The following is a 26,472-nucleotide window of genomic DNA, read 5'->3' as shown; positions in this document are numbered from 1 at the left end:
ATCCAATCTGACATAATCCTGTACATCTATGGTTGGTTGGTTATTTCTACTTTGGTATAAAATATTCATTTTCCCTAATCTTTCTCTGAATCTTTGCATCAAATCCTTGTTTAAAAAGAGAACCACACAGCATGGGGTGTTATATTAGAATGTTTTATATTAGAATCCCCTCTAGGGATTTTCCATTGAGTGGAGCGCGAACAAGACATTGTTGGCAGATCTACTGTGATATATACCTAGGATAGACACCAAGTGCTATTAACTCCAAGGGCTCTATTCAATCCACATCGCGGAAGTTTGACATTTTTGACATTTTTCATGTTCCCTGCTTTAGCGCAGGCTGCATTCACCATAAACGCTGCATATGTTGGCTCATTTGGAAATTACCTTTACATTTCTGTTGCAGAATCTGTAATGCTTCAGCTTTCCAGATCGAATAGAGTTCCAAGTAAGTGTTGGGAGCAAATTGCAGTGGCCAAGCTACTTTTAAAGGCAAGCATCCGAAGGTTAATTATAGGTGGGTGTGTAAGTAATAATACTTGTTTCCCTTATAGCCTAAGAAAAGGCATATCTTTGTGATTTCATAACAGATATGTGGCTATCTTATTACAATCTGGCATAATCTAAAAAACGAAACAAATAAACCATACAAAGCAGGAAAATAAACACTTAAGGAAGCAAAAATATTGTTAATATAATGATATGTAACATCAAAATAAAGTAGATAATAGAGCTATTGCACAGCTACCCAGATATTCAACGTTTGCATACAGAGCAAATGTCTGACATGATTATCCACACACCAAAAGGTCAGCCAACAGAATACAGTGAAAAAGCAAGTAATTTACAGCGTGAAAATTGCCAAATGTACAGCAAGAACACACAACACAATCAAAAGCAGCATAGGAAGAAACACCTTTGGGTGTGACATCACCAATGGTGAAATCTAGAACATTGGTCCCACCAGTAGCCTGCCAAAGTTTGTAACACCTAAAAGGACACGGAACATTTAGCCAACAACACCATGGGAATGCAATGAAGGTCTTAACCGAGACAAAAAGTCCAATGGAAATGTAACAATCACAATAGTATTCTCTGTTTTAGTGGTACATCTCTCACATGAGCACAATTTAAGTTTTTGGAATTCACAAAGCAATAGAAGCCTAGTGTGAAAGATTCACTTTTAGAAATGTTTGGTCCATTTATGACAAGATGTGCTCGTATAAAGTACATTTATAATCTAACGGTTACCGTCTCTCTGGTTCAAATGGCTCTCAAAGAGCAGTCATTTAAATGATATCTCCATCATGATGTCATAAATGATCTCATATACTGGGCTGATGATGACTTCCTATAGTCACACCACTCCTACAGTATGTCATTCGCATGGGTAAGGCAAACAAGGACGTGAAGAGTTCAAAGTTCAAACTTTGGCAAGTATTGGTGATCCCATGTTCCACAAACAAATGTTTAGATTTTTCCTTTTAAAACCTCTTTCATGCATCAACACTGCACAAAAACGTCACTTTGTTTCAGTCAGTAGTATTCCTAAGTTAGTAGAAGATAGTTATTAGTATAATATTGCACCAACGGTCTTTTTCACTTATCAAGAGTGGTTAAATACTTTAGTTCCAGTGTCAGGCAAAAACCCCAAAAGCTGGTGCGCCATGATCATTCAATAAACAACGTAATTATTGCACATGCTCGTCTGAGGACTCCTAAAGAGGAGCTTGAATACACGTGTTCGGCCTCGGTCCATTTCAGCCCCTAGCCCCTTCTTTCAGCCTTTACCCTGTCAGCGTTAGATCAGCCAGGACTGGATAGATATAAGCAACACAGCGGAAACTCAACTTAACTTATCGGAGGACTAGGTGAAGCCATCAACATATTGCTTTCACCTATCCAGTCTATTCAGATCTGTGAATACCGATGGAGTAGGAGCGAGGGGAAGTGGTTAGTGATTTAAATGGAACTGGGCTTTTGTTCTGCTATCCAGAACCCTTGGCTAATGGCAGACAGACCATCCACAGGCTTCATCCTCCACAGATAAAAATAGCAAACAATTACCTAGAAGTGTTACACCTATACAATCCTCCACTGTGATTCCAGCAGATCTAGCTAGATTGTGGATGTTATTCAACTTTTTTGCATTGTACTTGCAAAGAAAGTCCTCATTGATGAAATGTCACGAGGAGAAAGTTTGCATTTCTGTGGCAGTGAAAGTTGAATATTTGTTTTGAAAGAAATGGATTGTTCATGTATGTCTGTGAACGTATGTGTGAGACGCGGGTACTGTCACAGAAATAGAATGAATAGAATGGTTGCCAGGGTTAGAGGTTCCAAGCCTATTATATTTCTATGTGTACCGTACTGTATGTGTTTATACGTTTGTATACTATACATTATCCTTCTCAAGCCATGAGTTCACATGCATTGACACTTATCCCGTCCAAAAGCTGCCAGGCAGAAGAGCACAATCTACTATGCTCCGTGTAGAAGCTTCCCTTAGCTACAGATCTAGGATCAGCCTGCCTTCCCCAAATCCCATAACCTTTACCATTGGAGAAAAGGCAAATTTGACCTTAGCTCAATGTCTAGGGGCAGCTTCATCCTACTCCTTCTACAGCAGTCAAGGGCGCACATTACTGTAACCATCAGAGACACGTTTCAAACCACCTTCTTCACGCTCACAACAAGGTAATCATCAGACTGGAACAACCATTTCTGGAGCTCAAAGACTCCAACAGAAGAACAAGGGTGGAGGTGGGGGAAAGAGAACAGTCAAAAGGAGGGTGGAGGAATGACACTAAAGGAGTAAGAGTTCAGGTAAGGCCCAAGGTGTAGGAGGCAGGAGCATTGGGCACAAATTGCCGGCAGGAGAGAAGTGGAGGAGAGATAGGAGAGAAAGAAGCATGGAGTGATCTGAGGAGGGACGTTGGATGCTAGAGATGAGGCAACGAGGAGGAGGAGGAAGGGTCGTTCTGGCGGTGAGGTCAGAATTCAGAGGTTGTGGTGTTAGGCTGGCTGGTTCCTTTAACAGGTCATCACCTAAAACAGGCACTGGCTGCTGCGCTTCCTGGTTCCTGGACGCTGATTTGATGTTGCCGGGGCGTCGCCAGGCTTCAAGACACTCCAATCAGTAGGCCGTTCATTGCCAAGACTTCGGTCTTCAGCTAAAGGGAGAAGAGGGGAAAAAAGACTAGATTATTCACTGCTACACTCCTGTTATATACACAGATGGAGAGAAGATGCCACAGCCAAAAAGTTGATGAACATTTTTTTAAACATCACACCGCAATGAAGAGTAGAGTATGCAAGGCTGAGGTTTATCTGCAATGATTCTGAAGATTTGTTGAGGTTAATGGAATATTCATGTTTCAAATTTGTTTTTCCTCGTTAGTATGAAACCACAACAATAGCTATTATGCTTGCAGATGAAGAGAAGCTGAAAATTGCTATCTAAAATGTGTTATGTAAAAGCCTCCCCTCAGTAAGTAGCTGACCTGTACGTTTAAATTCCAGTACGTCTTAAAAGCTTCAGTCTGCCCTGGCTTTCAGCCAATCACGCGCACGCCCCCCCCCCCCCCCCCCCCGCTTCAGGTTTTCCATGATTTATATTAATTGGTTTCTATGACTTATATCTATACACTTTTGAGAGTCCTTGATGACTATTATTATGTTGTTTGATTGGATGGTAAAGCAGTGATGTCACACAGCATGACAGCCACAGCGTGCCAAACCCTTTACCAGCATAAGGAGAGGAAGAGGGGGAGCTTAGGGAAGAAATCCTCCGCTCGTTCTTCTGGAGGTACTCAGGGGAAAAGAGGAGGAGGACGAGAGGAAGGAGAGGAAGGAGGGAAGAGACACGGAGGATGAAGGAACAGGTGGAACAGACAGGGTGGGTGCAAAACAGTGACAGTAGAGAGAGACTACAGTACTGACACGGACAATGAACAATACATATTAACACCATTTGATGTGTCTACAAGATATGTCAAGGAAAATGATCATCTCTTACCTCCAAGTTAGTCCTTGCTTTTTTCAGCACATCGCGAGTCCTTGAAACTGCAATACAAAAGGCAAAAAAAAATAATCTAACTAGGACCCTTTGCTGTAACACCAATGTTACACCACACACACACACACACACACACACACACACACACACACACACACACACACACACACACACACACACACACACACACACACACACACACACACACACACACACACACACACACACACACACACACACACACACACACACACTCACGCTGGTTGACGATGAAGTGCTCCATGCTCTCCTTGGTGCGGCTGGTGCTCCTCAGTCTCTGGACGGTTCCCTGGAGAACCTCCTCCTGCTCCGAGATACGCCCTCTCAGAGACAGAATCTCCTCCTGCATACATTGCTCCTGCAGGGGTCACAGCAATCAATCAATAGACTGATCAATCAACTCAATACTTCAAAACATCAATAAACCAAACACCAGCTCATATGTCTGACTAGCTTAGAACCTGCATCATCAACAGCCTCAAAGCCACCACACGATTGACACATGATGTCACAAACCATCAATTACAACAAATCAACCAAATAATATATTGGTAGTAAATCATGTATTCGGTACCTTCTTAAGGTTGTGGGTGGAGCGGTCGGTGCTGGGCAGGGCAGCCCTCCAGAACATCTTCAACAGGGACACAGCCTCCTCCAGGATCTGTCTCAGGGTCTTGGTGTTAGACAACAGAGTCCTCACACAGCCATAGTCCAGGAGGACCTAGACAGAGACAGGCTCATAATATTCCCTGAAAGTAGCTGTAGCGGCAGACTGTTCACATCGAGAAGGTGGCCAGTGTATACACAAGATTTGGCTATGAGTTTCAGGATTAGGTCATTACTTACTCAGATGTTGGCACAAATAGATAATAGAACTAGTTTCCCTGTGCCCCACACCCCCCCACCCCATCACTACCCCCTTACCTGGTCCTGGCTGTCTACCAGCATTGATTGGCTGAGGCAGGCCTGAAGAGCTGTTTCCATTCTCTGGACCAGACTCCTGCCCTCCAGGACCTGCTGCTGCAGGGCGCTGTAATCGTCCACGTGCCCGATGGCGTGGCGTCCGTTCCGGTTAGAGAACGAGCCGTCCGGGGCGTCACCCTGCAGCTCTGAGTGGGGGTCCAGATCTAACGGATGTCATCATTTTATGAAGAGATAATTGGGGATGTTATTAGTTAGTTATTTGTATTTTATAAGAGTGATTAACTTCCTTAATAACATCCTTCCTGGACTATTTGTGTAGACTTGTATAAACTCCTTCAGATGTGTGAATCAGATATGTATAACTCTAATTTCTCCATTTGTCACACATCATACAACGATGGAACAGGAAGCAGTGCAGTTAGAGCTAGAGTCACACCGTTGGCAGTGAGCGGGGTCTCCACCAGATCTGTGTAGGGGACGTGGTATGGAGATCCACAGTTAAACAACCCAATGTCTCTGACCGGGGGAGACGGCGCCGGGTCTGCAGATCACACACAGAGACAGACAGGGATGCTTGGTCACCACACACACACACACACACACAACCCTGAGCATTCAACTACATTTAATGAATGATAATGCTTCACATCAAACATTTCACTCATTAGTCTGTTGTTAATGGTTCATTAAACACATCAATCAGTTAGTTCAATGGGATTTACATGAGACAAACTTTCTGGACTCTTCTGTCCCATTCATTGTGTTGAAGAGTGGGCCAATATCAAGCGTAGGCTGGCATTGAGTGTTAATGCCTATCAAGCTGATATCAAAATGTATTTCCATACTGTAACCTCAAACCACATCATCACACCACACAACAACCACCTTACCATGTAGTAGCTGCCGTCTGTAGAGGCTGTCCCTCTGGGGGCTGTCTGTAAGGGCACTGAGAGACGGGGTACGAGGGGGCTCCATCCCCCCAATGCTCCCCAGCCCTCCGTGGATGCCCCCACCCAGCTTCTGCTCCAGATGTTTGTGGAGCTCCAGCTGTTTCAGGACACTGTTCTCCTGGACACTGCTCTGGAGCTGTGCTCTGAGGCTCCTCACCTCCCCTAGCAGCTCCCCCAGCTCCCCGGGCAGGGGCAGGGCAGGGACCCTACCGTACTGGCCCTCACACAGAAACTCTGTCAATCCCAGTAATAGTGTTAGTCAACATAACAGAGTGAATGTCATTGGCCCACAGCAAGTATCAATATAAATGACCTAAACGACTTCTGAGCGTAATTTTGAATTATATATGTGAAAGTCCCAGTTATATGCACGTATCTCAAGTTAGGATATACAGTATATACGTTTTAATTCTCCACTGGTAAACTCCTGAATTACAGTGCTCTTTATGCAACCAATAGCCTGTAGATAAAGTGGGAAGGCGGACCTGGGTTGCCCTTGGTGTTGGAACACACTCTGTGGTAGACCTGCAGCTCACTCTGCAGAGAGTGGAGCAGCTCCCTGCTCTCACACAACTGCTGCTGCAGCAGGGACACCTCATGCTGCAGCCTGGAGAGTAGAGAGAGGTTCACGGGTAAATACACACATCACATCAGCCACATACACATATCGTCAGCCTCACCCGTCAGCCACGCACGCACCTACTGTCAGCCAAGCACACGCACATACCGTCAGCTACACACACACATACCGCCAGCCACACACCGTCAGCCACACACACACATACTGTCAGCCACACACACACATACCGCCAGCCACACACACACATACCGTCAGCCAAGCACACGCACATACCGTCAGCTACACACACACATACCGTCAGCCACACACACACATACCGTCAGCCACACACACACATACCGTTAGCCACACACACACATACCGTCAGCCACACACCCACATACCGTCAGCCACACACACACATCCCGTCAGCCACACACCCACATACCGTCAGCCACACATACCGTCAGCTACACACACACATACCGCCAGCCACACATACACATACCGTCAGCCACACACACACATACCGTCAGTCACACATACCGTCAGCCACACACACACATACCGTCAGCCACACATACCGTCAGCCACACACACACATACCGTCAGCCACACACACACATACCGTCAGCCGCACACGTACGCGCACGTTCATACCGTCAACCGCACACACACACACACACACACACACACACACACACACACACACACACACACACACACACACACACACACACACACACACACACACACACACACACACACACACACACACACACACACACACACACACACACACCTATTGTTCTTGTCATGGCTGTTCTGCCTCTCCTGTCTGAGTGTGTGTATCTGCTGTCCCTGCTCCTGGCTGTGTGTCTGCAGCCGGCGTAGCTCCTCCTTCCACTGTTCCGCCTCCAGCTCCGCCTGCTTCAGACGGGCACGCCCCGTCACTGCCACCTCACGCAGCTGCTCCGCCTCCTTACACGTGTCTGAGGGGGAACCACACATGACGGGAAGGCAGAGCAAGACACTACATCAGATCCTTTTTAACAACATCAAATGTTTTAGAATAGTTCATGTCTTACAGAGGGCTTGCAGTTGACTTAGACCGCCTCCCGGCGGCCATATTGGAAGACCACCGCTTTAATTCTTCTGACAACAGCAGCCGAGTGGCTACCCCAAACTGCATGATAACAGTTGATTCATCACCCCATTCATTTTCTGTGCAGTATTTGGCTGCTCTAACAAGGTTAGGAAAGACAACGGGGAAAAAATACAGATTCCCCGCAATCATGAAACATCATTGGTGACACCAATGAGATAAGACTAAAGAACTGTAAGAAAATCATGTCTGATTGATTTTGAGTTTAGTTTCGCTGCTATGCTAACCAGGTGATAACAACTGCACTAAGTTAGCCAAAATTAGCTAGCTAGCGCAATAGCTTGTAGTCTAGCTATTAGCATGTATCACATGAGTTTCATGTTTTGGTGAAGCAATTCTTTCACCATAAAAATGCACCTTTATAACAGAAGATGATTGGTGGGGGTGTGTGTCTATTTGTCAATAACAGTTGGTGCACGATGTCTAATATTAAAGAAGTCTCGAGGTATTGCTCGCCTGAGGTAGACTACCTTATGATAAGCTGTAGACCACACTATCTACCAAGAGAGTTCTCATCTATATTATTCGTAGCCGTCTATTTACCACCACAGACTGATGCTGGCACTAAGACCACACTCAACCAGCTGTATAAGGCCATAAGCAAACAAGAAAATTCTCATCCAGAAGCGACGCTCCTAGTGGCCCGGGGACTTTAATGCAGGCAAACTTAAATCAGTTTTACCCAATTTTTACCAGCATGTTACATGTCAACCAGAGGAAAAAAAACTATAGTCCACCTTTTCTCCACACACAGAGATGCATACTAAGCTCTCCCCCGCCCTCCATTTGGCAAATCTGACCATAGTTATATCCTCCTGATTCCTGCTTACAAGCAAAAACTAAAGCAGGAAGGACCAGTGACTCGCTCAATACGGAAGTGGTCAGATGACGCGGATGCTAAGCTACAAGACTGTTTTGCTACCACATACTGGAATATGTTCCGGGATTCATCCAATGGCATTGAGGAGTATACCACCTCAGTCATTGGCTTCATCAATAACTGCATTGACGACGTTGTCCTCACAGTGACTGGCCGTACATATCCCAACCAGAAGCCATGGAGTACAGGCAACACCGGCATCAAGCTAAAGGCTAGAGCTGCCGCTTTCAAGGAGCGGGACACTAATCCGGACACTTATAAGAAATCCCGCTATGCCCTCAGGTGAACCATCAAACAAGCAAAGCTTCAATACAGGATTAAGATTGAATTCTACTACACCGGCTCTGACGCTCGTCGGATGTGGCAGGGCTTGAAAACTATTACGGACTACAAAGGGAAACCCAGATGCGAGCTGCCCAGTGACGCGAGCCTACCAAACGAGCTAAATGCCTTTTATGCTCGCTTCGAGGCAAGCAACACTGATGAATTCACCAAAGCACCAGCTGTTCTGGATGACTGTAATAACACTCCCAGTAGCCGATGTGAGGAAGACCTTTAAATAGGTCAACATTCACAAAGCCACGGAGCCAGACATATTACCAGGACGTGTACTCAAAGCATGCGCGGACCAACTGGCAAGTGTATTCACTGACATTTTCAACCGCTCCCTGACCGAGTCTGTAATACCTACATGTTTCAAGCAGACCACCATAGTCCCTGTGCCCAAGGAAGCGAAGGTAACCTGCCTAAATTATTACTACTCCATAGCACTCACATCGGTAGCCATGAAGTGCTTTGAAAGGCTGGTCATCGCTCACATCAACAGCATCCTCCCGGATACCCTAAACCCACTCCAATTCGCCCCCAACTGATCCATAGATGACGCAATCTAAATCACACTCCACACTGGCCTTTCCCACCTGGACAAAAGGGACACCTATGTGAGAAGGCTGTTCATTGACTACAGCTCAGCGTTCAACAGCATAGTGACCACGAAGCTCATCACTAAGCTAAGGACTCTGGGACTAAACACCTCCCTCTGCAACTGGATCCTGGACTTCCTGACGGGCTGCTCCCAGGTGGTAAGGGTAGGTAACAACACATCTGCCACACTGATCCTTAACACTGTGGCCCCTCAGGGGTGTGTACTTAGTCCCCTCATGTACTCCCTGTTCACCCACAACTGCATGGCCAAACACGACTCCAACACCATCATTAAGTTGGCTGACAACACAACAGTGGTACACCGACAACGATGAGACAGCATATAGGGAGGTCAGAGAACTGGCAGTGGGGTGCCAGGACAACAACCTCTGTCTCAATGTGAGCAAGACAAAAGAGCTGATCGTGGACTACAGGAAAAGGCGGGCTGAACAGGCCCCCAATAACATCGACGGGGCTGATGTACTGGAGCGCCAAGTCTAGGACCAAAAGGCTCCTTAACAGCTTCTACCCCCAAGCTATAAGACTTCTGAACAATTAATCAAATGGCCACCGGACTATTTACATTGACCCCCCCCTCCATTTGTTTTGTACACTGCTGCTAATCTATGCATAGTCACTTCACCCCCACCTACATGTACAAATTACCTCAACTAACCTGTGCCCCCGCACACTGACTCGGTACCGGTACCCCCTGTATATAGCCTTGTTATTGTTATTTTGTGTTACTTTTTATTGTTTTATACTTTAGTTTATATGGTAAATATTTTCTTAACTCTTCTTGAGCTGCACTGTTGGTTAAGGGCTTGTACTTCAGCATTTCACTGAGAGGTCTACACCTGTTGTATTCAGCATTTCACTGAGAGGTCTGCACCTGTTGTATTCAGCATTTCACTGAGAGGTCTACACCTGTTGTATTCAGCATTTCACTGAGAGGTCTACACCTGTTGTATTCAGCATTTCACTGAGCGGTCTACACCTGTTGTATTCACCATTTCACTGAGAGGTCTACACCTGTTGTATTCAGCATTTCACTGTAAGGTCTACACCTGTTGTATTCAGCATTTCACTGTAAGGTCTACACCTGTTGTATTCAGCATTTCACTGTAAGGTCTACACCTGTTGTATTCAGCATTTCACTGAGAGGTCTACACCTGTTGTATTCAGCATTTCACTGTAAGGTCTACACCTGTTGTATGTGACAAATAAAGTTTGATTTGATTTGAGATGCATGCAATGCATCATCGCATTTGCAGACTAATGTAAGCCTGCTATTCCTAATGTGATGAGTAGATTGGATAGTGATAATTTAGGCTATTAATAATCGTGTAGTGGCATAGGATTATAGGATATATCAAAGATGTTTCTTTCCTTTGCACAGGAAAAATGTGGCCTTTTTTCCCTGAAAAAATAGTGACAATCAAATAAAACTAATTGGAACGCTTATGACTGAACAAAAAGGTCATGTTCATTTGAGAATACAACAGAGACACTAAGACAAATTAGAGACAGATTCCCCTCTTTATTGCAGGATTGTGATCTGTGATTAATCAACATAGTTCATTTTGAATAATAGTTAACAATTATATCAAGTTTTTCACTTAACTATTTCAACACTATTTCACATCATTTCAAAGTGTACAAGTAAACTAACTGATATGTAAAGGTTAGACATTTTAGTAATAAGTAGGCTATTACTACTAAAGCATAATTTCAGTCGAACAAAACCTCCTTCCACTGATCACTGATCTGCTGGAGGAGCAGACTTACGTTCCTGCCCAGCAATAGCACACCTGATAATTAACTAATTAGGTTTGATACATTGAATCAGGTGTTAGTGCTGTGCTGTAACAGAAGCGTGCACACCCAGCAGGGTTGGCCTGCTCCAGCTGTAATAGGTTTGTACATTGTGTGTGACTTTTAAACTTTATTTCTGTTCACAACATATAATCCATGGTATACAAGGATGTACCCTTTTTCTCTTGGGACATTCATTGGGACCTTTTCATCTGTAGACAGTGTTTCATGGCACTCTGAGGACAGAAAACATCACAAAGAAACAGGTTGCATTATCCTAAAATTAGACAGCCCTGAATATTATGTTGCTATCTCTCTCTGTCCTCAGTTTTTCCTCACTAGGGACTGGAACTGGAGAATATTTTCATAATGTCCTCCCACAAAGGTACCTGGGCTATCTAGAGTAGCCTACTCTCCCTTCTCTGACAGCTGGAACAGCTAGCTAATCCTTTCTCCCTCTTTCATCGTTGTTAGCTAGCTACCTACCTACTGTGGCTACAAATGGATTTAGTTACAATAATAAATACATGAAGATAGCTTGCTAACTATCTAATATGAAGTTAGCAAGCTGGTGATATTTAATTCCCTTAGCTAGCTATACAGTTTTGTAACGACCCTGTGTTTATAAGCGCGGAAATCGACTCTGCCGCTTGAGCATGCTTTTGCGGCACAGTAGATAGCGCGCCGGACCTCGGGCTAGGAGGTCGAGGGTTCGAGACCTGCTCCCTGCTGTTTCATTACATTGGTGTCGGAAGTGATCGGACCTCGCATCCACGACAGTGCGTGTGCTTGGCCGGTGAGCGCGTTCCTGTAAGACGTAAAGTCGCAAGCTAGCGCGAGGACGCGCTCTTTGAAAGGAGGGAGTAGTGTAACGACCCTGTGTTTATAAGCGCGGAAATCGACTCTGCCGCTTGAGCATGCTTTTGCGGCACAGTCGATAGCGCGCCGGACCTCGGGCTAGGAGGTCGAGGGTTCGAGACCTGCTCCCTGCTGTTTCATTACAGTATGTAAAGTAAGCTAACTATGGTAGCAAACATTACGTTAGCAGCTCATTTGAGTTAGCCTGCACACTAGCTAATAATTGATCATTTTCAAAATATATTTACTTACTTGAATAGGTTCTCCCACGCCCTCGTTTTCTGGGTGCTTAGAGAAAATAAATAATGGGCAATCTTCCCGAAGTTTCCGGTGGTAGCAGAATGCAGCCAGCCATGTGGTCGATTGGAGGCATCCCACATATTGACTGTGGTCTTCCAACATGGCGCAAGGTGGGGTTGCTAGGTGATTTGTGACGCAACTGCAAGCCCTCTATAGACAAAATATTAATAATTTGGTTCAATGTTGACAGCAGGGTGGACTGGTTAGGTACAGTACCTGAGCTGGCCTGCAGGCGTGCCTGGAGAGCCAGGTTCTCCTCTTTCAGGACTCTGATCTCATTGGACAGCTGGCAGACAGAGTCCAGGCTCTGGATGTAGATGTTGGTGGGCGCTGCGCCGTCACAGCCGGTGGTGGAAAGGCGTTCCTCCAGCTGCTGTCTGAGCCTCTCATTGGTCCTGATGGACTCCTCCAGGTGCTGACGCAGACACTGCACCTCCCTCAGGTGCTCCTTGATCACGTCCACACCTCGGGGAACACGGGACAGAACATTGTTCAAGTTTATGTTAGCACCGCTGTGTATTTGCAGGTTATATATGAAATGACATGCTGTAAAATAGTTGAAAAATGATTGATGTTGGGATTGAGTCTAGATAGTGCAAACCATGCTAGTGATGAAAAAAGGTGGAGGGACTTACGAGAGCCCTTTATTGTAATAGAAGGCTCTGGGTCTTACCAGTAAAGCTGTTTCCTGAATAGTATCCTGATGACCCAACCCTGATTGGCTGAACCATGTTCTCCATATCCCACAATGCACCACTCTCCACCAGATCTGCGTCTGCCTTCAAGGCGGGGCCTGCGGGTCGGCCGCCTAGCTGGTGTGGGTAAAAGGCATGGTGGGTAATCTGTCTGTAAGGGGAATGGTCAGGCTGGTGATGGGAGGTTGGTGGGGCGGTCGACCGGGCCTTGGCGTGAGGAACCACAAAGCCTGTAACAGAACAGAGAAGTAGTTTGTATTAAGGAGCCACACGCAGGTGATGTAAAAGAGAAAGCATTCTTGTTAGAGGGTATTACAGCATATCTGGACCAAATGCAGGTGTTGTATCATTAAACTATCTGGACCAAATGCAGGTGTTGTATCATTAAACTATCTGGACCAAATGCAGGTGTTGTATCATTAAACTATCTGGACCAAATGCAGGTGTTGTATCATTAAACTATCTGGACCAAATGCAGGTGTTGTATCATTAAACTATCTGGACAAGAAGCAGGTGTTGTATCATTAAACTATCTGGACCAAATGCAGGTGCTGTATCATTAAACTATCTGGACCAGAAGCAGGTGCTGTATCATTAAACTATCTGGACCAAATGCAGGTGTTGTATCATTAAACTATCTGGACCAAATGCAGGTGTTGTATCATTAAACTATCTGGACCAGAAGCAGGTGCTGTATCATTAAACTATCTGGACCAAATGCAGGTGCTGTATCATCGAACACAAGTTGAGTAATAATTCCTGGTTGGAGTCTCTAGTCTAGGATCTCTCAACCCCAACATTGTCTCAAGTCTAGGATCTCTCAACCTCAACATTGATACTAGTCTAGGATCTCTCAACCCCAACATTGTCTCTAGTCTAGGATCTCTCAACCCCAACATTGTCTCAAGTCTAGGATCTCTCAACCTCAACATTGATACTAGTCTAGGATCTCTCAACCCCAACATTGATACTAGTCTAGGATCTCTCAACCCCAACATTGATACTAGTCTAGGATCTCTCAACCTCAACATTGTCTCTAGTCTAGGATCTCTCAACCCCAACATTGATACTAGTCTAGGATCTCTCAACCCCAACATTGTCTCTAGTCTAGGATCTCTCAACCTCAACATTGTCTCTAGTCTAGGATCTCTCAACCCCAACATTGATACTAGTCTAGGATCTCTCAACCCCAACATTGTCTCTAGTCTAGGATCTCTCAACCCCAACATTGTCTCTAGTCTAGGATCTCTCAACCTCAACATTTATACTAGTCTAGGATCTCTCAACCCCAACATTGTCTCTAGTCTAGGATCTCTCAACCTCAACATTGTCTCTAGTTTAGGATCTCTCAACCTCAACATTGATACTAGTCTAGGATCTCTCATCCCCAACATTGTCTCTAGTCTAGGATCTCTCAACCCCAACATTGTCTCTAGTCTAGGATCTCTCATCCCCAACATTGTCTCTAGTCTAGGATCTCTCAACCCCAACATTGTCTCTAGTCTAGGATCTTTCAACCTCAACATTGTCTCTAGTCTAGGATCTCTCAACCTCAACATTGATACTAGTCTAGGATCTCTCAACCCCAACATTGATACTAGTCTAGGATCTCTGAACCCCAACATTGATACTAGTCTAGGATCTCTCAACCCCAACATTGTCTCTAGTCTAGGATCTCTCATCCCCAACATTGTCTCTAGTCTAGGATCTCTCAACCCCAACATTGTCTCTAGTCTAGGATCTCTCAACCTCAACATTGTCTCTAGTCTAGGATCTCTCAACCTCAACATTGATACTAGTCTAGGATCTCTCAACCCCAACATTGATACTAGTCTAGGATCTCTCAACCCCAACATTGATACTAGTCTAGGATCTCTCATCCCCAACATTGTCTCTAGTCTAGGATCTCTCAACCCCAACATTGTCTCTAGTCTAGGATCTCTCAACCTCAACATTGTCTCTAGTCTAGGATCTCTCAACCTCAACATTGATACTAGTCTAGGATCTCTCAACCCCAACATTGATACTAGTCTAGGATCTCTCAACCCCAACATTGATATTAGTCTAGGATCTCTCATCCCCAACATTGTCTCTAGTCTAGGATCTCTCATCCACAACATTGTCTCTAGTCTAGGATCTCTCAACCCCAACATTGTCTCTAGTCTAGGATCTCTCATCCCCAACATTGTCTCTAGTCCAGGATCTCTCAACCCCAACATTGTCTCTAGTCTAGGATCTCTCAACCCCAACATTGTCACATCCACACCAAGTCATTACAATATATACTGTCCCATCCTGATACACTGCAGGCAGGCTATATTAGCCCTACCTTCATCCACTCCGCTATCTAGCCAATGTTGTCCCTGTCAGTGTCAAAACAATACATGCTACAGATCACCGATTCTATTCCATTCTGTTACTCCTCCAATCCACCAAGGTTGTCCCTCATAAACTAAGAACACCACACACTTGCATGCTGACCCTAACTCTGCTCACTCTCATTCATAGTCATCTGTCTGTGCAGGGTATCCAGCTGCTGTTGCACCGCTTCCATAGGGAAGGTCCTGGTCGCGGGGTCAAAGGTCATACGTTGACCCCAAAGGTCATGTCTAGGGTAAAGCCTGGGGAGGGACTTGGAGGTGGGTAGGGAGCAGGACACAGGACCAGTCTGACTGGCTGACTCCACGGGAGTGGAGTATAGCATGTTGGGACAGCTGCTGGAGGACTTAAGAGATAATGGAGGGAGGGAGGAGTGGAGGTCTGAAAAAAGAGTGGAGAAAAGGGTGAGAGGAGGTTGGAAAAGGGATGGAGGGAGAGACAGGTGTAAGGTATGTGTTTATGAATAGCACATGTTTTAAACGGCTACTATACCTGTGCTTCCTGGGCCATGTCCCGCCCCCTGTTCCTTCACTTCTTGAGCGTATTCGCTGCCAGCATCCACATCTGAGCACAGCTCCAGGTCCTCATTGGTCCGGCACTCGTCTGACACAAAGGAGGTTCTGTCTGATTGGTCGGTGGTCTCTGAGAGGGCATGGCTGCTGGAGGGGGTGTCAGGACGTTGCTGGAGTTTGGTGTGGAGCGACTCGATTATCTTATCCTTCTGCTGGAGCTCCTTACTTAGCCTAGAGAGAGAAAGAGAGATTGTTTATCTCATCCTTTGCTACAGATCTTTACTAATTTTCTACAAGACGTACACTACTGTTCAAAAGGTTGGGTTCACTTAGAAATGTCCTTCGTTTTGAAAGCACATGTTTTGTCCATTAAAATAACTTCAAATTGGATCAGAAATACAGTGTCGATATTGTTAATGTTGTAAATGACTGTTGTAGCTGGAAACGGCTGATGTTTTATGGAATATCTACAGAGGCCCATTACCAGCAACCATTACTCCTGTGTTCCAATGGCACGTTGTGTTAACTAATCCAAGTTTATCATTTTTAAAAGGCTAATTGATCATTAGAAAACCCTTTTTCAATTATGTTAGCACAGCTGAAAACTGTTGTCCTGATTAAAGAAGCAGTAAAACTGGCCTTCTTTAGACTAGTTGAGTATCTGGAGCATCAGCATTTGTGGGTTCGATTACAGGCTCAAAATGGCTAGAAACAAAGACTTTCTTCTGAAACTCGTCAAAGTAATCGAACCCACAAATGTTGATGCACCAGATACTCAACTTGTCTAAAGAAGGCCAGTTGTATTGCTTCTTTAATCAGGATTAACTTGGATTAGCTAACACAACGTGCCATTGGAACACAGGCGTGATGGTTGCTGATAAAGGGCGGCAGATAGCCTAGTGGTTAGAGTGTTGGACTCGTAACCGGAAGGTTGCAAGATTGAATCCCCGAGCTGACAAGGTCAAAATCTGTCGTTCTGCCCCTGAACAAAGCAGTTAACCCACTGTTCCTAGGCCGTCATTGAAAATAATAATTTGTTCTTAACTGACTTGCCTGGTAAAATAAAATAAATAAATGGCCCTCTGTACGCCTATGTAGATATTCCATAAAAAAGCAGCCATTTTACAATGTCTACACTGTAATTCTGATCAATTTGATATTATTTAAATGGACAAAAAATAGATTTTCTTTCAAAAACAAGGACATTTCTAAGTGACCCCAAACTTTTGAACGGTAGTGTACAGTTATAGACAGACACAATCACACACACAGACATAGGCCACCAGAAAGGCTGCAAACAAGTGAAAGTCACTAAGATCCACCACAGAGCTCAAATACCGCAATCTAGTTGTATGACCATTATCTAAGATCCACCACAGAGCTCAAATACCGCAATCAAGTTGTATGACCATTATTTAAGATCCACCACAGAGCTCAAATACCGCAATCAAGTTGTATGACCATTATTTAAGATCCACCACAGAGCTCAAATACCACAATCAAGTTGTATGACCATTATCTAAGATCCACCACAGAGCTCAAATACCGCAATCAAGTTGTATAACCATTATTTAAGATCCACCACAGAGCTCAAATACCGCAATCAAGTTGTATGACCATTATTTAAGATCCCCCACAGAGCTCAAATACCGCAATCAAGTTGTATGACCATTATCTAAGATCCACCACAGAGCTCAAATACCACAATCAAGTTGTATGACCATGATCTTGCCTATTGCATCCCCCTTACATTGCCAGTTTCCTCTGTAAGAACTCCCGCTCTCTCTCCATCTGTTTCCATAGGAGGGCAGGCTCTCTCCCAGTGCGATCCCCACACACAGAGAAAGACCACAGAGAGTCCCTGTACAAGGGACTGCTCTTAGAAAGCATGGACTTCCATAGTGGAGCCATAGATCTGACAGTCAAACAGTCCAATTAGTCTTAAAAATAGTCTGATTAGTCCTAGAAAGTCATACAAATAGTCCTGAAATAGTCATATTGGTCCTATAAATAGTCCTATAAATAGCCCAATTAGTTGTAAAAAAATATATATAAACAGTCCTATAAATAGTCCTATAAATATTCTGATTAGTCCTAGAAATATTCTGAATAGTCCTAGAATTATTTTGATTAGTCCTGGAAATATTCTGATTAGTCCTGGAAATATTCTGATTAGTCCTAGAAATATTCTGAATAGTCCTAGAATTATTCTGATTAGTCCTGGAAATATTCTGATTAGTCCTGGAAATATTCTGATTAGCCCTAGAAATATTCTGATTAGTCCTGAATATATTCTGATTAGTCCTGGAAATATTCTGATTAGTCCTGGAAATATTCTGATTAGTCCTAGAAATATTCTGATTAGTCCTGAAAATATTCTGATTAGTCCTGAAAATATTCTGATTAGTCCTGAAAATATTCATAGAAATCCGCCTTTCCCAAGTCAGGTAAAATATAGCATAAGATCCAAGGGTGTTTTCCTTATTTGAGTCTTTTCCTTTCTTGTCTTCTCTTTACTCTCTCTGTGAGAGAATGGCTTACCGAGCCACATCCAGAATGGAGGGGAGGGAGAACCGAGGCAGGGTGTGTGTGTGTCTAACACAGTCTTACTGAGCCTCTTAAGGAGGGCCTGCGTGACACCTGTGGTTCACCCAGGTCCACTCTACAGCCTGGGGATTAGATTAGCAGTCAATCTTATTTGTGCTCCTTGACAGCTTCATCAGCTAACCTTGGGTGAGCTTTTAGACACACAGCCGGTGGGTGAATCCTTCTGGGTAAAGTCTACTGGGAGTCTTCTAATATCTGGCATCAACAATGTGACTTCTGGGATCAACAATGTGACTTCTGGCATCAACAATGTGACTTCTGGGATCAACAATGGGACTTCTGGGATCAACAATGGGACTTCTGGCATCAACAATGTGACTTCTGGGATCAACAATGGGACTTCTAGGATCAACAATGGGACTTCTGGCATCAACAATGTGACTTCTGGGATCAACAATGGGACTTCTGGGATCAACAATGTGACTTCTGGGATCAACAATGGGACTTCTGGGATCAACAATGTGACTTCTGGGATCAACAATGTGACTTCTGGGATCAACAATGGGACTTCTGGGATCAACAATGGGACTTCTGGGATCAACAATGTGACTTCTGGGATCAACAATGGGACTTCTAGGATCAACATTGGGACTTCTGGCACATCTGGCTACATCTGTGCACTTAGCTAGCTACCATCCCATAGCCTACATTGCATATGAAGGCGCATCTGTGGATGTACAGAGAAAATGCTCTCTTTTTCATATTACTTTGTTGGCTTCCCCATGTGGGGGGTCGTGCTCTCTGAGTGGCTCAAGTTCAAGTTGTTGGCCACTGACGAGCATTGCGGTTCTACAAGTAGAATCGGTAGGTTCGTCGCTACTGGGTCTGCACGCAGCAGGTACCACTTTTGTCCTAGCACGCTTTTGTTCACAGGCCTCCCACTGTGATAAGTACTTATCAGCAGTCTATTGGCAGTGAGATTATTGGTGTGTTTCACCCTAACCTTAACCTTAACCCTAACCTTAACCCCAAACCTTAGACCTAACCATAACTCCTAACCCTAATTCTAACCATAACCCTAAACCTAACCCCTAAGCCTTAAAATAGCCTTTTTTTCCTTGTGGGGAAAATGGCCCCACTTTTCCTTGTTATACTATCCTGGTCCCCTGAACTCCTGGTCCCCTGAACTCCTGGTCCCCTGGACTTCTAATCCCCACAAGGATACTAAAACCAAAACACACACACAGGAAACACCTTTTTCAGATGGTTACACATCATTTGGACATAAAACCCACCGCAAAGCAAGCAGCTCATGGCCCATCTTATCATCATGGAGCTCAGCACGGTCACCTGAGGAGAGAGAAGGACGGGTAGTGGAGGGGAAAGGGAGGAAAGAGAGTGAGATAGAAGGACAGAAGATCAGGGAATGTATGTGTGTGTGAGTCTTTTCTGTCTGTCTTTGTGTGTGTGTGCGTGTATATGTGTGTGTTCTCCACACTCACGTCCACTGATCTTGGTGCCCATTCGATGTGCCAGGGCAGTGCTCTGTGCCAGCTGCTCTCTGAAGCTCTGCCCCATGTAGTAGTCAATGTCGTTGGCACGCAGCAGCTCCTCAAAGCCCTGGCCAATCAATTACATTTAGCTAATAGTTCAATGAAACATTTTAAATCGACAAAATACATTTAATTTAATCACTGTCAAAAAGTGGTGGATAATGTCCTAATCTTTGGAGAGATTGTCAGAGTGTCAGACCTTGGTGGTGTCTCCCAGGTGTTGTGTGAGTATGTGACAGACACCACGGCCCTCCCTCATCCTCTGACGCAGGTGGGACAGCTCCCTGGCCTGAGCCTGGATCAGGGTGTTGTACTTCCTGTCCATAGATGGAGGAAGGGGAGGGGTCAGGACATAAAAATACATTTTTTTAAAACATCTTCATCATCAGCATTATCGTTGTTATTGGACATCATCATAGTCATTACCACTGTTATCAGTCACCATGGTAGTCATTATCATTGTTATCAATCATAATCATAGTCATTATCATTGTTATCAGTCATCATCATAGTTTTTATCATTGTTATCAGTCATCACCATATTCATTATCATAATAATTTCCTTCCTTCATTTCCTCTCTCTCTCCACTCACCCGGGCCAGGTAGCACACTTCCCCTCCTCCACCACCCCTCCTTTCCCCTCCAGCTTGGAGCTCTTGAGTTGGGCCTCCAGTGAGGCCACTCGGGACACCAGCTCTCGCAGCTCTCGGCTGGGCTTGGGTTCCATGCGAGGCCCCAGGCTGTCGGACATCCAGCCCTCATCGTCTTCTACACCGCTGAGGGCCGGGGAGGCCTCGAACGCCCAGTTCACCTGATGGACAGGAGAGAGACAGTACATAGTCAGGGAACATGTAATAGCAGCACATAATCCAACAAGCGCATAAGACACTAAAGTTATCAGTCAATGTATTGATCAATCAACTGATCAATCAATTATCAATCAATCAGACCTTGTATGTATGCAGGGTTGGGGAGTAATGAATTACATGTAAGGGATTACAAAAAAAGGTAACTGTAATCCGTTACATTACAGGCAAAAATATTGTCATAATATTACAGATACTTTGAAAAACTAGATGATTACTTCAAGGATTACTTCTAAACTCATAAAGGATGTTTGCGGAAAAAAATCTTTGACACTTTTCTCAATGACATTCAAATCAGCATTGAAAAAAGCCGCAAGTGTAGATTTGTTCCACCTGAGCGAGTCAGACCACAAGTCAGAGATCACTATGATGACACACCACATGTGTTTGATGGATCGTGGGAAAAGCGCAGGAATAGGCTTTTGTAGGCTACAGTCCAAGCTATGTTTTCCAGTGGTGCGACTGCTGTCGACATCCAAAGATCCAACTTGAATAAACGCTTGGAGGTAAGGAGGACAGCAGTGGTGTAGTCTATGGCTACACGGATATCACTTTATTGATATCTACATAGCGCATTGATGTGAATCACACTGCTGCTCTCTCATTTAGCTATTTGCACCTTACGGGTTGTGGTTGTTGTGGATGGCTGTTCACAAATCTAAATGTGTATTTGAACCCAATAATGGTTGAATTCAAGAAGTTTAAGCTGCCTATCAATCAATTTGAAAGTGGGGCTTTTATTGCTCAATCTAATTCATGCTGGTAAAAAAAGAAATTCCATAGGCCTAATGGACACATGATCAAACTTGCACACTTTTGATAGACTTAAAGGGGCAATCTGTAGTTGCTACATACATTTTTTTTAAACTAATAAATTATATATATATATATATATATATATATAGCCATTGATTCTTGAAGAATATAACTTAGAAATCCCTCATGAGCTTAGTTCAACTGTCACACTCCATGATAACCCAAAATATAACCATGTTTTATTTCAATGTTTGTAAACATTGTAAATGTAAAGAAACACTGTATAGCCTCATAACATGGCTAAAACAATCTTTTTTATATAATGGATGGTCAGTCCTTAGCTCTGTCTATTAATCTGAGAGTGATTACATTTCTCCAGGCCCATCCCTCAGCTTTTTACCAAAATAGAGGCGGGGCAATGATTTTGTTATTGTTTCATCTGTGGATTTTCCCTTTAAACAGCTGCATATTATCAAGATATCAAAGTGTCACCAACAAAAAGGTAAACAATAGGCCTATAGCAAATGCAGGATATGACATAACTTTTTCACATGTAAATAGCACTTATTCAGTAGTGCTCAAAGCATGCCATTCCATGAGCTCAGCATTTATTATTCAACTCAAATCAATGAGCCCAATCAGTCCTCCATGACAACAAAATCATAAACAACAGACTAGGGCTAGCTAATAAATCCTTAGTTTTGAGGTCCTGCTCAGGTAAAACAATTTGGCTAATCTATACTTCCATATTTCCAAGTCCTATTCTTGAAGATCAAGGGGCAAAACATTTATTGGAATGACTGGAATTCTGATAGGCTTTGGTTTTGATGTAGTAGAAAGCGAAGTAAAATTTTAAATCTATATATGGCCAGCTACGTAAACTTTAACATTGATTTCTCCTGCAATAGATGTCGTTCAATTGGTAACATACATTTTTGTTTTCTTCTATAGCCTCTTAAGGGGAAAGTAATCTAAAAGTAACGGAATGTAATCAAATTACGTTACTGAGTTTGGGTAATCCAAAAGTTATGTTACTGATTCCAATTTTGGACAGGTAACTAGTAACTGTAACAGATTACATTTAGAAAGTAACCTACCCAACCCTGTATGTATATGATGTACCTTGCGTGGGGTGCGTTCCAGACTGGATGCGTAGTCACTGGTGGTGGATAGTGAACGCACACGTAGCTGCAGCCCACGAATCACCTTGTGGCAGCGGGTCAGCTGAGAACGCAAGTCCAGGACCAATTGCTGTAAGGATCCTGCCCCTGGCTCCTCGCCTTCATCAAAAGCTCCGCCCACACTCCCATCGCCATGGAACCAAACTCCGGCGCTCTCGTAGTCCTGCCGGTGGCTCAGTGACGTACACATCTCCAGATCATCAAACTCTAGGGTGTATAGATCAGCACACCGGACACAGGTAAGGTAAAGTGACAGGTGAGATGGGAATGAGAAGTGATGCAGGTACTGTATTGTGAGATGTTAGGTACAGTAGATGTCTCAAGTGACAAACTGAAATAGAAGCAGTGAGAGGTGACACTGTCAGAGAGGTGTAACGGAAGAGAGGCGATAGGTAAGATAGGAGTGAGAGAAAAGACGGGAGACAGGGAAAGGCACAGCTAAGTTACCTGGGCTGCTGGCATCCTCTCTCTCTGCCTCGTTCTCACTACGGCCACAGGTCTCATAGCCCAGGTCCTGCAGGTCCACCTGGACCTGCTTACTGTCCTGCTCAACTGATGTCTCCGCTGAGAAAGACAGAGAGAGAGAACCATTACAACCATTGAAGAAATTACATTGAGTGATTAAATTAACTGTGTGTGTGTGTGTGTTTGTGTTCTGTATCTGTATGTGTGTTCTGTGAATCTGTATGTGTGTTCTGTGTATCTGTATGTGTGTTCTGTGTATCTGTATGTGTGTTCTGTGTATCTGTATGTGTGTTCTGAGAATCTGTATGTGTGTTCTGTATCTGTATGTGTGTTCTGTGTATCTGTATGTGTGTTCTGTGTATCTGTATGTGTGTTCTGTGTATCTGTGTGTGTGTTCTGTGTATCTGTATGTGTGTTCTGTGTATCTGTATGTGTGTTCTGTGTATCTGTATGTGTGTTCTGTGTATCTGTGTGTGTGTTCTGTGTATCTGTGTGTGTGTTCTGTGTATCTGTATGTGTGTTCTGTGTATCTGTATGTCATGACTCTCCTGGTCGAGGAACCAAGGCCTTAGATCAGCTTGGCAAATGGCTGACAGATAGCCAGACCCCCCTCTCCCATAGGAGAGGAGACGAGGGAGACGAGGGTGGTGCCAATCATAAATATTATGCAGCAGAGAACCCTTTCCTGCTCTTCAGTATCAACCAAAGGAATGCCTTTGTCTCTAGAGAGACTGTTGCCCGCCCAAAAACTCTAACGTCCAAAGAGTGAACTTTGGAACAATATTTCTGAGATAGGAATGTTAAGAATGGTCAGTGGGGATCTAAAGAATAACAATGTCATATTGCTTTTCATTTTGTGAAGTTATTAAAAACTGTATGAACCAAATACTGTAACTTAGAAAGGAAACACATTCTAGCTTTCAAGTTTTCATCCAATATGATGTTAATACAATATGAAGAACGATGAGACTATTTTTGTTAAGATATTAATGTGGTATTAGTTTTCTAACGAGATCATAGTTTTCATGTCCTTTTGCACATTAACTAAGCCACGCCCCGAATGAGGTCAGAAGAGCATGTCAGTGTGATGGAACCGCCCTATTTGACCAGAGTGCTTAAAAAGGACTTGCAAAGAATTAACATACCAGACCAGCAAACGTGAAGCTTGAGTTAAACATTTCAAATGGTTGAAACTCTAAGACCAGAAAACGTGTAGCTGTGGCTACACGGCTAAAAATGGTTAGAACTTTGAATCTCCACACGAGGTGAAGAAGATAAAGAATAGGCCTTAACATTGCCAGTCTGCAGCTGGGTATGTAAAAGTGGTCCTAGAACTTTGACTAAAGACATGAGGTGGGAAGGAAGTAAATCCCATATCAGACAACCATTGGTGCATCTGAAGATCTGTTCTATTTGAACACTCCACTAAAAGACCAAGACAACTACGAAGGACATTGTGACCTCTGGTGGACAACCAGAGTCTTACACCCATCGAGCCCTTCCCATAGAAGGACTGACTGTTTTCAACAGAGACGACGAACAAAGACATCTGCATGTAAATACATTACATTTCTTACCCAAAAGGGCGGTGGAGATGGTAACTCTAAAAACAACTTCTCTCGTGGTGCCCCAAATTCCTAATGAGTTCATTGTTACATGATTAATTTAATCTGGTAACAATTAATCTGGTAACAATCCACTAACATAGTTAGTTGATTCGATAAACATATCTGTGTGTGTGTTCTGTGTATCTGTGTGTGTGTGTGTTCTGTGTATCTGTGTGTGTGTGTGTTCTGTGTATCTGTGTGTGTGTGTGTGTGTGTGTTCTGTGTATCTGTGTGTGTGTGTGTGTGTTCTGTGTATCTGTATGTGTGTGTATTTGTTCTGTGTATCTGTATGTGTGTGTGTTCTGTGTAGCTGTGTGTGTTCTGTGTGTGTGTGTGTTCTGTGTGTGTGTGTGTGTGTGTGTGTGTGTGTGTGTGTGTGTGTGTGTGTGTGTGTGTGTGTGTGTATGTGTGTGTGTGTGTGTGTGTGTGTGTGTGTGTGTGTGTGTGTGTGTATCTGTGTGTGTTCTGTGTATCTGTGTGTTCTGTGTGTGTGTGTGTTCTGTGTATGAGTGTGTGTGTGTGTTCTGTGTGTGTGTGTATTTATGTTTTCAGCATATGCAAGATGACTCACTGAGTAGTTCCCTGTAGTCTTTGAGTTGTTCAGCCTGTGCATGTACTGTGGCCTCAGACACCATGAGTCTCTCCTGCAGCTCTCTGCTCTCCTGTCTGCTCAGCGCCAAATCAGAACGCAGATGTGCCGCCTGCTCACGGAGACACGCATCCATATGCTGCCAGAACCCGCCCACATCGCCGGTGACATCATCAGATTCAGCCTCCTATAGGGCACAAGACAAAACAATGGTGTTAAAAAAGGGAAAAATTCACTTTTATATGACTAGGAAAGACCATTATGGTCCAACTGTTGTTATATCACGAGCTACAATAAAAATCACGGAAGCAGCAAACGGAGATCGGACACCTTTCTATTCATTATGGAACAAAAACATTGACATGTAGAGTAGAAGAAGTGTGAATATGTCCTGCGTTTCCGAAAGCACATGCAGCAGCAACACAGAACACTGCTTTCCTCTGGTCTCTTTGGCCTGAAACCCAGGAGCAGCAGGCAGTCATGATGCTTATATAAACTATCAGCCCTACATGGACTGCTCTAGCTACACCAACACAGAGATATGAGGAGAGAGGGGGAGGAAAATAGACAGAGAAAGAGGGAGGGAGAGAGAGAGAGAGTAAGGGAAGAGAGAAAGAGGTTTACACTATTCTGGCATAGACTGGTTTAGGGTAGAGGAGTGTATGTGTACCTTCTCTGTTTGGTCTGGCTGGTGATGGGAGAGGAGGGTCCCCAGGTCTAGGGAGTGAGGTCTGGTATACTGTCTGTTCCCCCTCCCCTCTCTCATCCTCACTGCTGGGGGGCCATGGTTGCCCTGGGTGGGTACCACTGCTGATTGTGCCTCCTCCTCTTCCTCCTCCTCCTCTTCCTCCTCCTCCTCTTCCATCTCCTCCTGTCCCCATCCTTGGCAC

The 26,472-nt window shown here is 44.2% G+C and overlaps 1 protein-coding gene across 7 annotated transcripts in view; it reads right to left on the bottom strand.

Moving 5' to 3' along the window:
* Positions 1 to 134: 134 nt before the first annotated feature.
* LOC129813685 (myomegalin-like) overlaps positions 135 to 26,472 on the bottom strand; it is a 114,947-nt gene continuing 88,609 nt past the window's right edge. For 4 of the 7 annotated variants that reach the window (XM_055866097.1, XM_055866098.1, XM_055866092.1 and 1 more), the window contains 22 exons: positions 26,253 to 26,472; positions 25,565 to 25,769; positions 23,369 to 23,485; positions 22,863 to 23,128; positions 20,712 to 20,929; positions 20,318 to 20,435; positions 20,068 to 20,185; positions 19,861 to 19,915; positions 15,999 to 16,249; positions 15,624 to 15,887; positions 13,106 to 13,357; positions 12,649 to 12,897; positions 7,293 to 7,482; positions 6,417 to 6,538; positions 5,872 to 6,165; positions 5,418 to 5,522; positions 4,982 to 5,184; positions 4,632 to 4,778; positions 4,277 to 4,415; positions 4,019 to 4,065; positions 3,748 to 3,802; positions 135 to 3,173 (listed from right to left, as the gene is read on the bottom strand). The exon at positions 26,253 to 26,472 is cut by the window's right edge and continues 96 nt beyond it. In XM_055866097.1, coding sequence (XP_055722072.1) covers positions 3,049 to 3,173; positions 3,748 to 3,802; positions 4,019 to 4,065; positions 4,277 to 4,415; positions 4,632 to 4,778; positions 4,982 to 5,184; positions 5,418 to 5,522; positions 5,872 to 6,165; positions 6,417 to 6,538; positions 7,293 to 7,482; positions 12,649 to 12,897; positions 13,106 to 13,357; positions 15,624 to 15,887; positions 15,999 to 16,249; positions 19,861 to 19,915; positions 20,068 to 20,185; positions 20,318 to 20,435; positions 20,712 to 20,929; positions 22,863 to 23,128; positions 23,369 to 23,485; positions 25,565 to 25,769; positions 26,253 to 26,472 — 3,760 coding nt within the window. In that variant the 3' untranslated portion in view covers positions 135 to 3,048. The remainder of the gene's footprint in view (positions 3,174 to 3,747; positions 3,803 to 4,018; positions 4,066 to 4,276; positions 4,416 to 4,631; positions 4,779 to 4,981; positions 5,185 to 5,417; positions 5,523 to 5,871; positions 6,166 to 6,416; positions 6,539 to 7,292; positions 7,483 to 12,648; positions 12,898 to 13,105; positions 13,358 to 15,623; positions 15,888 to 15,998; positions 16,250 to 19,860; positions 19,916 to 20,067; positions 20,186 to 20,317; positions 20,436 to 20,711; positions 20,930 to 22,862; positions 23,129 to 23,368; positions 23,486 to 25,564; positions 25,770 to 26,252) is intronic. The other 3 variants (XM_055866095.1, XM_055866094.1, XM_055866096.1) reach the window with 3 other exon arrangements.

Source organism: Salvelinus fontinalis, chromosome 17, assembly GCF_029448725.1.
Source record: "Salvelinus fontinalis isolate EN_2023a chromosome 17, ASM2944872v1, whole genome shotgun sequence".
Classification (NCBI taxonomy): domain Eukaryota; kingdom Metazoa; phylum Chordata; class Actinopteri; order Salmoniformes; family Salmonidae; genus Salvelinus; species Salvelinus fontinalis.
The sequence above is the reverse complement of the archived record's forward strand: the minus strand, read 5'-3'. Positions and strand labels throughout refer to the sequence as shown.